General features: G+C 43.5%; 1 protein-coding gene across 1 annotated transcript in view; it reads right to left on the reverse strand.

Annotated features, from left to right (window-relative positions):
• The window catches only part of ANGPT1 (angiopoietin 1), a 445,617-nt gene that overhangs the window by 117,611 nt on the left and 315,177 nt on the right, over nucleotides 1–12,829 (reverse strand). Inside the window, exons 5-6 of the mRNA XM_073590180.1 lie at nucleotides 8,072–8,199; nucleotides 383–484 (exon numbers count right to left, since the gene is read on the reverse strand). Coding sequence (XP_073446281.1) covers nucleotides 383–484; nucleotides 8,072–8,199 — 230 coding nt within the window. The remainder of the gene's footprint in view (nucleotides 1–382; nucleotides 485–8,071; nucleotides 8,200–12,829) is intronic.

Raw genomic sequence — 12,829 nt, forward strand, 5'->3', positions numbered from 1 at the left:
TCCTCTCTTCCCACGTGTGCCTTCCAGCTTGAAGCACCAATGCCCGGGGTCTGTTTGTCTATCTGGACCTGAAGCTTAGAAGATCCACCTCCCTCCCTGAGCCTAAATTTGATTTATGTCCCTGGATGGTAATGGCGGTATGAATCTAACAATATCAATCCTTCATAGTCAAGTGAAAAAGAGTAGTTATCATCTAATGATCTCTTGTCAGCTTCTTGGTGAAATCAATAGATCACATTGATGTGGGAAACTGGCAGCCAGAGCTAAAAAAGAAGTTGACTTTAGACAGGTTTGCTTACATTTCTTCAAAATGGACATTCCTTTAAATGCAATTTCCTTGGTGAGTACACGGTAATTTTGCTTATCTACTTGTGGCACTTACCATCTTATACTCTTTCCAACCTCGTTGAAAATCTACCGTGCCATCCTCCCTGTGCTGTATGACTGTCCAGCCTCCACCCGCGCTTTCCATATTGCAATAAACCTTAAATCAAGAAGGAAAATAAAGATTCAGCCCTGTGAAGATACAAGTTGTAATCTGGAAATGGAAAGCTTATGGTATGTCACCAAAATTACCCTTCTTATTTGTCCTACTAGAAATTAAACAAGTCATAGAGGGGCGCAGTCCTGCTACACAAAACCGTATTCTCGGACTGAGAGCTGTCCGTTTTAAAAACAGATCGCACTCGGACCGATGTTACTCAATGGGGCCATGAAAATTTTTTTCACTTGCTGAATCTTGTGTGTGAAAAAATGGCAGCATGATTTTCCTCTAGAAATCGGATGTGAGTCCCCCATATAAGGTACTGGATCTAATAAAAAAAATCCAATGCCATACAAAGCCACAGTGTCACGTGGTTTTTTTTAAGGATATTTTGCAATTTTGTGACATAGGAAACTGTAAATAGTCCTGTAAATGGTTAATAGCTGCTGTAAAACAAAACGGATTACATACGGATGACAAGTGTGAAAGAATCATCTCGTTTTTCTGGATGAAACTCTGAATGTTTTTTTCATACGGTCGGGTGAACCTACCCAAATAGTGACTCTCGCGCTGCGACATGCCCCATACATGTTTTCCATGGACGACCTGCAGCTGAAGAAGAAATGTAGGAAACTACTTACTGCTACTTACCACAAAGGTTTCTGAATGTGGACTTGGAGCAATCAGGTGCTCGCCATGAGTAGGAGTATCGGGGTGCTCTATTTCTCCTCCATCAGAGATATCATTTTGCATTGATGTAGATACATTCATTGAGAAAAAGTGAAAAAGATCCAATGTGTAATTCTGGGGAAAAATACTTTTGGATTTTCAGTATCTACTGTCTGCCACCATCATCCTCAGGTTAAGTTCACACGAACATATAAAAAATCACTTAGAATTTCATCCAGAAAACTCTATGACATTTTTTTTCTCACTTGTCATCCATATACAAACCATTTTTTGACAGCAGCAGCTATTAATAATTTACAGGACCATTTATTGCTTCCTATTTTACAGAACTGCAATGTATCCGGATCACGGATGCTATACTGTGTCTCTGTATGGCATCAAATTTTTTTTCTCGCGCCTGTGGACTTGAATGAATGAGTCTCACCTGATCTATGGAGGAAAGTTGTGCATGCTGCGATTTATTTCACACACAGATTTGCTCAGTGAAAAAAAAAAAATCGCTCATCCGCACTGACCCATTGATTAGCACTGATCTGAGTGTTGTCTATTTTTTTTCCATGGACAGCACTTGGACCAAAAGTACGGTCATGTGAACGAGTCCTCAGGAAGATTCAGTTTCACACATTCCTGATACTTCGCTTGGAAACCTGGGACCCAGAGAACCATTACCTAGGCATTGTAAAAGTACTGTGACTTAGGTAGCATTTATTAGTATTACTGGTGCACTGTTTTGGTGCATTGTGACTTTTTTCTATTGCCCGTGTCCTTTTCTTATCTACCAAAAAAATAGGACACCAGAGACATTTTAGCTCGCAGACCTTGGTCTACTCGAAGTGGGTCGCCCTCCCAGGGCTGTGGGGTACTCGGTACAGGGCCGGTGTCAGGGGGATGAGGTGTCACAGCAGTGGTGACCCGGTCTGTGGCCCTGGGCGCCCAAGTCAATGGCAGATGATGTTTGTAATGTAGTTTATATGGAAAGTTCGTGACGCCACCTGTGGTGTTTGGCAAGTAAGATGGTAAGCCAACGCTGCTTGCAGATCCACTGGGACTGATGGTGTGATGCAGCAAAGATGGTGTAGCTCCCCACAGGTGGAGCTGTAGTCCCAGGGCAGTGTAGGTGCAATGGATGAGGAGAGGCGCAGACGGGTATAGATGCTGGTACCCAGATGTAGCGGAGCTGAAGGTGTTAGTGACGAATGAATGGAGCACACCAGAGCTTGCAGTTTCAAAGCTTTACTCACAGTTCGTGGTGCACACTGGTGCCTGCCTCCGTGACGTGTCCTCCGGGGTAGAGACTCAATCAACCTCCCGGGCAAGTCAGGGCTCTCCTCCAACATGTGCCTTTCCTGAATGGCTCCTCTATTGCGCCTTTTAGTGTGAAGAACTCCAGTACCGTGGTTCCCTGAAGTTCCTCCCGTCATATGTTCCTAACAACTGTACTTGTATGACAGACAGTTGTAGCCTGCTTCGGGGACTCCCTTCTCCTGAATCCCGGCTCTCTATTCGTTTGCTGTTGTGCCCCAAGTCTTGGATGGGAGTAGTGCATTTACAGCCAACTACTCCACCGGTGTCTGCTACAGAACCATAAGTGTCCATACAACCTCGGGGACCGGGCCCCGGCCTTGCGCTGAGAACCTATAGGCAGGGTTCCTATCCAACCCACTCCTCCTCTCTGTTCTCTCTCCTCTTCATTCCGTACTTGTCTTTCTCTCTTATGGAAATGCAGGTTACAGTTCTACGTCTCTCCTCTTTCCTTTCCCGTGCCAGCTGGCTCAGGTCATTGAGGCAGCTGCAGCACTCCTTCCTCCATCCCTTCTTCCAGGGATCCCCCACTCCTCACTGAGTGGCTTCCTACTCCGCCGACCTTCTGTCGGACTCGAACTCAACTCAACCTCCCCCGTGAATCCTATCTTTCCCCTTCTTTTATACTAACTCCACCCACCTCCCAGCACATCTCGTGTTACGAAGCAGGATCCCACGAAAGGTGCTCTGCTACACCCTGAGCCTAAAGCTGCAATGTGGTCCTGCTGAACTATCCTCAGTGTGGGATGCAGGTGTTGGAGTGTGGAAAGGAGCTCCCAACTTACCAGGATGGTGGGGCACCACACCTTAGGAGAAGGTGCAGTACCTCTGTGGCGACTGAGCCTCAGGGGTGCCACAGAAGCATTTTTTTATATTCATAACACTCAGGTCATTCATTCATTTTTTTAGCGCAATTTAAAGTATGGGAACATTTCTGGAAGAATGAACTTAACTAAGGAGACACATTAACCGGGAAAGCCTGTCTGTTATTCACAAGACATGGTACCAAAATCACGGGAAATCTCCATTCAAGTTGCCTTGGTCTCATTTACATTCGGGTATCACCAATTCACATACTTTTTTCTACGGTACTACTACTGACTGGCAAATTTTTTTTCTTTTGCTCTCTCGTCGATTGGCATTTTATTTTTGGGGTAAAATTTAGATTGATGGCAAGTTACAGAGCATGGGAATGGTGACTGTTCCTGGCAGTGGTGTAACTTGAAGCTCATGGACCCCAATGCAAATGATCCAACAGGGCCCCCAAGTTTTTAGTAGTAGTGGCATTTTCATATTGGCCAAAGGGACATTTTTGTCCCCTTATCCTCAAGGTCCCGGATGTGATTGTGACCCCAGTACCTATTATAGTTGCACCTCTGGTTTTTGAATATATTAAGCTGGTGCATGCACCAAAAGTTGTTTTAATTTGCAGGGGGGGGACAAGGGACAGATTTTCTGTGAAAGGACAATATTTTAAAGCAGTTTCATTTCAGCAAATCCAAACTTTAGAGAGCAAGGAAAACTCATTTTAAGCAAGTAGCAACTTACGGTGTAATTACAACCTTTATATCCATGGAAAACTAGAATCTAATGTTCTGCCTGTGTTGGTAGTGTCCTTACTACTTGTATCATCAGAAATTGACCTAATGCTTAAATTAAGTTTTATGTGAAATGTATAAAAATATATATTTTTTTTATTATTTTTCATATAATGCTCCATATTAAAAAATGTAGAAATCTTGCAATTATGACACTGACCACTGGGGACTGTTCTAGACTCCTACTTCCTGCTCTTTCAGGAAATGCACATGTTCATTAGCAGCAGTAAATTGACCCCTGTCCTATCTTTTGTACTGAGGCATCAAATGAGCACAAATGTAATTGCCACTTCAAAGTACTTACGAGTGGGAATGGTGGCTTTGGAACTCCCATTCTAGTGTTCGGTGGGCATCCCAGCATTTACATTTCTTTTTGTGTCTAAAGGCCCTGTCACACACAGCAATCTCGCTAGCGAGATCGCTGATTTTGTGATGCCACAATGATCTCGCCAGCGAGATCGCTGTGTGTGACGGGGATCATCGACCAGCCCCCCTGCCAGGTATCGCTGATCGTGCTCGATCGTCCTGGGCCATTTTTTGATCGCTGGTCTCCTGCTGGCCAGCATGCATCGCTGCATGTGGCAGCGAGAGACCAGTGATCAGCGACACTGGACGCTGGTTTCTAATGTAAACATCGGGTATCCAGCTGCCACGGCTCTTGGATACCCGATGCTTACCTTGGAAACCGGCATACATGCTGGTTTCCAAGGTAAACAGTGGGTATCCAGGAGCCGTGGGTCTCTTAGATACCCGATGTTTACCTTGGAAACCAGCGTGTACGCCGGTTTCCAAGGTAAACAGCGGGTATCCAAGAGCCGCGGCTCCTGGATACCCGATGTTCACATTAGAAACCAGCTTGCTCGCTGGTCCTGATCGCTGGAGGGGCTGTCTATGTGACAGCTCACCAGTGATCAGCCTAACGATGTTGGATCACTGGTGGGATTGCTGGGACATCGTTATGTGTAATGGGGCCTTTAGATTTCTCAACAATAAGCTGGTCACAAAAGGACTACAGAAAGTGGTCAACTTTTTCTTGTGGTAGATTTTTCCATTTATCTTTACACGATGCCATGTCCTGTCTCCATTGCCAAATATTATTGTAGAACAGTTTCATCACCAAGAAGAATCTATTCCATGATGAATTGCTGCAGTTCTGAAAGCTGAAAAAGCGCCAAGATGCCTCCAGATGGGCATCTCTAATAAAGTGGCCATTGTAAAGACTAGATACTATAGACTCTGTGCTGATCGTTAATAAGAATTTCCTAATGACCTGCTCTGATCTTCCATAGAGATAAGCGAAATTGTTCAGAAAAATGTTCGCCAATTTCAAATTCGCCACGAACATTACACTTTCGGATTCATGTTCGGATTCCCGAGCTTTTTCTTCAAAATCAGCAAAATTTGGCCAAAGTTCGGTAAATTATCAAGTTTCCACTAATATATTGTTAGGACTTTGTTTAGGAGAGTGGTGCTGTATGATGACCGGCAGTGACGTATTTGATGAGGGGAAAGGGTGGGGAGAGGAGGCGCGGACAGTTGTTCTTTTTTTAAATTAACTTAATGTGTGGAGATTCTGGAATCCTATCAGAATTCAGAAACCATCCACAACGTCCAGACACAAGGGCTTGTGTCATTGGCTGACAAAGTCACATGTCACTAGCTATATAAAAAGCGAACATGTGGCTTCGGCGCCATTTGGTGAGTGTAACAATGTAGTGAGGCTGCTGCTGCAAGCAGTCAGATAGTTAGCTACTCGGTTTATTTTCAGCTGGTTCTGATAGATAGAATCCTGTGTCAATAAATATAAATCTGGAGTGCTGATTCTGTAGTGCTGCCACAAGTTGTTACTTCAGCATATAAACCCATGGTGCCGCTGATTCTGTAGTGCAGCCACAAGTCACTGCTTCAAGATATAAATCCATAGTGCTGCTGATTCTCTGCACAGCGACCAGTCCCACTTCAGCATATAAATCCATAAATCCATAGTGCTGCGTATTCTGTGATACAGCTACCAGTCGCCACTTCAGTATATACTGTAGATCCATGGTGCTGCTGATTCTCTGTACAGCGATCAGTCCCACTTCAGCATATAAATCCATAGTGCTGCTGATTCTATGCTGCAGCCACAAGTCGCAACTTCAGCATATAGTTCCATAGTGCTGCAAATTCTGTGCTACAGCGACAAGTCGCCACTTCAGCAGATAAATCCTTTCCAAATCCTCGTCCTCGACGTGCTACTCGACTCCCTTTCTCTGGCAGCCACACATCGGGACGCCTTGTAAATAATTTTTTAAAATGTGGAGACTCCAATTTGGGTCTCCATCTGGTGGGTTGTCTGTGGTGGAAGAGGTCTCAGAGCACCATTATACTATTTCTACTCTGGGGAAATTGATGCCACTTTAGTGATGTGTGCTGATAAGTTTTTGAAATGTGGAGACTGCAAGTTGGGTCTCCATCTGATGGGATGCCTGTTGTGGAAGGGGTCTCAGAACGCCAGACCTACAGCTTTCACGCATCCACCTCTTACTGATCAATTTGTAAGCTAGAAATGCTGGGCCATGCTCTGTCCCATCCATCCATGCTGCGCCATTATAGAATTTCTACTGTGGGTCAATTGATGCCACTTTTCCTGGTGTCTGCCCCTAATTTTTTTAAATGTTTTGACTCCAAGTTGGGTCTCTTTCATGTATGTTGCCTGAATTTGGCAAGGCTCCCAGCACAGCAGGCCTACACCTATCCCTCTCCCACCTCTTAATTTCAACTTAATTTCAAAGCTGTAAATGCTGGCCCAGATCCTGTCTCATGCATGGCCCATGCCTGACTGCTAACAATTGAAGTTTATGAAGCTGATATTTGTGCCACCTGAGTGTGGCTGAGCAGAAAAGCAGTTTGAGCTGTTGAATGAGGTATCATGGCTCCCAGGACAGCAGGCCTACACCAGTCCCTCATCCACCTCTTTTTTTAACTTAAAAACAAAGCTGTAAATGGCTCATGCCTGAATACTGTGCCATCACAAAATTTCTACTACGGGTCAATTGATGCTACTTTTCCTGGTGTCTTCCCCTTATTTTTGGAAATGTTTGGACTCCAAGTTGGGTCTCCTTCATGCGTGTTGCCTGAATTTGGCAGGACTCTCAGAGCAACAGGCCTACATTAGTCACTCATCCACCTGTTACTGATCAATGCTTAAGCTAGAAATGCCAGTCCAAGCCCTGTCCCAGGCTCTGTCCCAGGCAACCGTGCTGCACAATTATACTATTTGTACTCTGGGTCAATTGATGTCACTTTTCCTGGTGTCTGCCCCTAATTTGAACTGTTTTGGCAGCTTTTGGGCCCTCCCCAGGATCCTCTTCTTCATATAAGGTACCCTGACATACCCCACCTCCCCATAGCCGAATTAACCAATCCTGACCCAGTCCGACGTAATGTGACCTAACCTCTGACCCATACCTTATAACTGAACCTTTTGATGTACGTGCAAAACTATGAGATAACCCTCCTACTTTCAAACCCGTGTCATGTCCAGGCCTACTCTAGGCACGCGTGTTCCAGACCTATCTTTCTTTTTGGTATTTTTTTAGTGCTTTTTCAGGAGGGTTCCAGATGGAATCCACCTGACGAAGATACCTTGTGCACATACCCATACCTTTGGTATTTAGTTACATCAAAATCTCCATCAATGTGATCTGATTTTATAGTCAGTGAGCGTACAGAACCCTTGCTACTAGTGGGATCAATGTGACAGCCATTACTAGAATTTACAGCTCGAGAGCTTATAGAAGCTTTGTTAGCTACATAGGAAGCCCTGTAAATAAATGTCCCAAGGCTTGTCATACAAATAGTAGACTATGACCAGGTATGGATATTGTAAAGCATTCCTATATGGAAGTGGGGTCATGTTTTTGTAGCAAAAATATACAAAATGGCCGGGCTTAGCATAATGTAGGTGAGGCATTTTGGTCACGGTTCAGTCGTATAGTTGAGCAAATGCTTTTACCTTTTTGGGTTCTGATACGTTGTTAATATATATTGTGTATACGCCACTTTTGTTGAACCCTGCGTGATACAGATCTGCACAGTCTCGGAACGGTTTCTCCTCCTCTCTCTTTGGAGTCTTTATGGAAACTGTAAAAAAAAAAACAAGAAAAAAAAACATATTGTAGATAGTTGGATGTTATTTTTATAATGTTAGGGAAAAAAAACCTTAGCAAATTTTTCATTGAACATGCTCTAATGGTCCTTAAGTTTTTCGTGCTCTTCTTTTTATTTGTACCAAATTCATCTTTCCAATTGCATCTTTTTGGAAGTCTATTTTACATGTGCTCACCTGTTTTCTTTCCCTTAGTTTGTCACTATGGGCATGGATGTGTGCTTCCAGATTTATAATGCTCACTCATATAGGGTCATCATATTCCCCAGTGCTTTACTGACATCATCACCTCTGTCCCTATTGGGGTTAAAAAATCTACATTCCCTATCAGTATGTCTTTGGAGTGTGGGAGGACAGTGGGGACCCGGGAGGAAACCCACGCAAACACGAGGAGAACATACAAACTCCTTGCAGATGTTGTCCTTGGTGGGATCTGAACCCAGGACTACAGCGCTGCAATGCTAACCACTGAGCCACCGTGCTTCCCAGATAGATTTTTTTGCCTGCAACTTTTAAAAAAGTAACAAATTTAGTTGTAAATTTTCTTCATTCCCCCAATGGAGTGATTTTATATAAACCACAAATTTTTCAGCAATTTTTCCAAACATTTTGAAAAACCTGTTTTTTTTTTGGTCAAAAAGGTTACAAAAGTGGTTAAAGAAAAAAAAATCGTTTTGATGAATTTGGGGCAAAAAAAATCAGCAAATACCACACAATATTATAAAAAATTAAATGGACTTAAAAAAATATAAATGATGAATCGGGCTTTAAGACATTGCAAATGCTTCAGATGAAAAATTTTTAATATTCTTGAAATGTTGTAGCTGAAATGAAATGTTGTAGCTGAAAATATTATTGAGCTTAGGTCTAACCAATAGACGATGGTTTTTTAATTCCCTCTTGTCACTGTGACAATGAAGGTGATTTTTCAAAAAGTTCACACACTCTGTTATGGCCGTTGTTTTTTCATGACTTAAGTGCTCAGCAAACTTTGCAGGTGCCTGAGTAAATCTATCCAAGTATCATCTGTCATTGTGTCCACTAAGAGAAATCTGATAGCCAGATGGGAGTAACGCTGATTTTACTCACTTGACCACACTGACCATTCATGTCCTGCAAACCTCAATAATATTGAGGGACTGAGAATGTAGAGAACACTGACCACAATCCGGGACATGACAAGAACCGGGTTCTGTTTTATTTCAGCTTAAGTGGACTTTCAAGAAAATCTTTGTAGTCAGAGGATGTTGTAAAATGAAGAAGAATGTGGAGAAAACCCAAAACTCCCATAATCCACTCATCAATGGAAAAGGTTTTCTTAGGCACCATAGATGCAGAAAATGGAAGATTTCCGTTTCCACACATTTCGCAATTGTGTAAAATTAGGTTAAATCATTTTTCGATGGTAGTATTTCTTTTTCGGAATGTTGATTACTTAATTCTTTGATAAGTCTTTGTTCCCTTAGTAAACGTTTACCTTTTTTAATTTTTAAATTTTTTTTTTACTAAAGCACCACTCCAGCATTTTTGTTTTTATTTCAGCGCTGGAGTGGTGCTTTAAATGTAAGTCCCCTTACTCCATTCATATACTCACCTTCCGGCGCCTACACCAATTTTCGGAGCAGCTGTGTTCCTGCGACGCCATCTTGTGAGCGCAGCTTCTGACTGGCTGGAAGTCAAAAGCTGCGCTCACAACATCTTTATGCAAGACTATGAGAGTCGGAATTATGCAAGAGCGAGGCTCTCAAAGACTGGTATTGAAAAGTGACCTCAGGCACATGCCATGGAACACTGGAGCTGCTGGCAGGTCACTTTCCACAGGACATTGATGGGAGCGACGCTGGAAAACGATGAAGGCGTCGTCGGGTGAATATGAGGCAGGAAGCAATGGAATTACATTTAAAGCACCACTCCAGTGGTGTAATAAAAAAAAAAAAACTACGCTGAAGTGTTGCTTTAAACTAGAATGTACTGTCAAATGTCTATATTAAATTACATTACAGATTGTGCAAATAATACGTAAAGACTTATGTTAGACAGACTTGAGGACCTTTATTAAACTAGGGTATCACAGCAAAAAAAAAAAAAAAGGAAGATCTTAGAACTGGCCTTCTATAAATTCAGAGCTAGCCTGGGGAAAGCATTTATGCAGGGGGGCATTTATGTACATGTAATCGAAGTACATGTATCAAAGTACGCTGTCAGTTATAACATGGCAGTTAGACAGGGCAAGAGACAGGTAAGACAAATAAATCTATTCCCTGTACATTTGGACTATCACAAATATATACCATATGCATTTGCATAATTTATATCCTGGCTGCTGCATTCACACACATCCACCGCCCTGGCATTAACTCTCTACACTCCATCCATATTGGCCCCTCACTCCTTTCCTCTCCTATGTATAGCACTCACGCTCTTTTCACATTGCTACACAGCACAGATCCATTCAGTCCCACCATTCGACATCAGAGACGCTCTCACAAATCACTTAAACATCTGCTCACTCTTTCTATCCTCCTTCTCCTAGTCGCAGGAGACATTGCTCCCAACCCTGGACCCCCATGTTATAGAAAGTCAAACCCCCCAACTGCTACACTCAGAAACCTATCTAATCTTATTAATATTCCCTGCATGCCATCTGTCTCTCTTAATTGTGCCCTTTGGAATTCTTGCTCAGTGTGTAACAAACTCTCCTTCATTCATGACTTTTTCCTTTCTAATTCTCTTAACCTTCTGGCTCTTACTGAAACCTGGATCCAGCAGTCAGACACTACCGATGCTGGTGCTCTTTCATACGGGGGGCTACACTTCTCTCATACCCCAAGACTAGACAATAGAGCAGGTGGTGGTGTTGGTCTGCTCCTATCACCAAAATGTACCTTTCAGGATATCCCTCAAGTACCCTCACTTATCTTCCCTTCTTTTGAGGTCCATGCCGTCAGACTCTACACCCCCTTCTCCATGTGAGTGGTGGTGGTATATCGTCCTCCCGGCCCCTCCCATCAGTTCCTGGATCATTTTGCTACTTGGCTTCCACATTTTCTCTCCTATGACATCCCTACCCTCATCATGGGCGATTTCAACATCCCCATTGCTCTTCCCCTCTCTCCATCTGCTACTCACCTTTTATCTCTAACCTCCTCATTTGGCCTTTTGCAGCTTACTAATTCTCCAACGCATGAAGACGGAAACTCCCTTGACTTGGTCTTCTCTCGGCTTTGTGCAGTGGATGATTTTGCAAACTCCCCTCTTCCGCTCTCTGACCACAATCTTCTTTCATTCTCTATCAAGAACTGCTAGGCTGCTCAGGTCACCCCCACTGTCCATATTTATAGAAACATACAGGCCATTAACACCCAGAAACTTATGAAGAACTTGCAGTCTTCATTGGCCCCTATCTCCTCCCTCTCATGTCCTGATTCTGCATTGAAGCATTACAATGAAACACTTCAAAGTGCCCTGGATGAATTTGCACCTCCTATACATAGAACACCGCAACACAGATGGCGACAACCCTGGCACACCCTGCAAACACGTTTCTTGCAGCGGTGCTCCAGGTGCACCAAACGTCTGTGGAGAAAATCCAACCTACCCGAAGATTTCATCCATTAAAAGTTTATGCTTCGAACACACAACACTGCCCTTCACCTCTCAAAACAAACCTATTTCAATACCCTCATCACCTCACTGTCCGATAACCCTAAATGTCTCTTTGACACTTTTTACTCAACCCAAGAGTACAGGCCCCAACTACGGAGCTTCGAGCTGACGATCTGGCCAATTACTTCAAAGAAAAAATTGACCATATCCAAAAGGAAATTATCTCCCAATCACCTCATACCATGCACTGTCCTCCCTCCCCCACAACATCTAGCTCACTCTCTGATTTTGAACCAGTCACAGAAGAAGAAGTAAGCAGGCTCCTTGCATCTTCTCGCCCAACCACTTGCACCAGTGACCCATTTCCGTCACATCTCCTCCAGTCCCTTTCCCCTGCTGTCACCCCTGACCTAACTAAAATATTTAACCTCTCTCTCTCTTCTGGTATCTTCATGCCGTCATACATCCACTACTTAAAAAACCATCCCTCGACAAAACTGTGCCGCTAATTATAGACCTGTCTCTAATCTTCCTTTCATCTCTAAACTCCTGGAATACCTGGTCCACTCCCGTCTTATCCGCTATCTCTTTGATAACTCTCTTCTCGACCCTCTCCAATCCGGTTTCCATTCTTTACACTCTACTGAAACTGCCCTCAGTAAAGTCTCTAATGATCTACTAACAACTAAATCTAATGGTCATTACTCCATGCTAATTCTCTTGGATCTCTCTGCAGCATTTGACACTGTGGATCATCAGCTCCTCCTCACTATGCTTCGTTCCATTGGCCTCAAGGACACCGTTCTCTCCTGGTTCTCCTCCTATCTCTCTGACCGCTCCTTTACTGTATCTTTTACTGGCTCCTCCTCCCCACATCTTCCCCTTACAGTTGGGGTTCCTCAAGGATCAGTCCTAGGCCCCCTCCTCTTCTCTTTGTACATTGCCTCTATTGGTCAAACAATCAGTAGATTTGGTTTCCAGTACCATCTCTATGCTGAT

Source organism: Dendrobates tinctorius, unplaced genomic scaffold (genome assembly GCF_039654945.1).
Source record: "Dendrobates tinctorius isolate UK_male_01 unplaced genomic scaffold, ASM3965494v1 ptg000116l, whole genome shotgun sequence".
Lineage (NCBI taxonomy): Eukaryota > Metazoa > Chordata > Amphibia > Anura > Dendrobatidae > Dendrobates > Dendrobates tinctorius.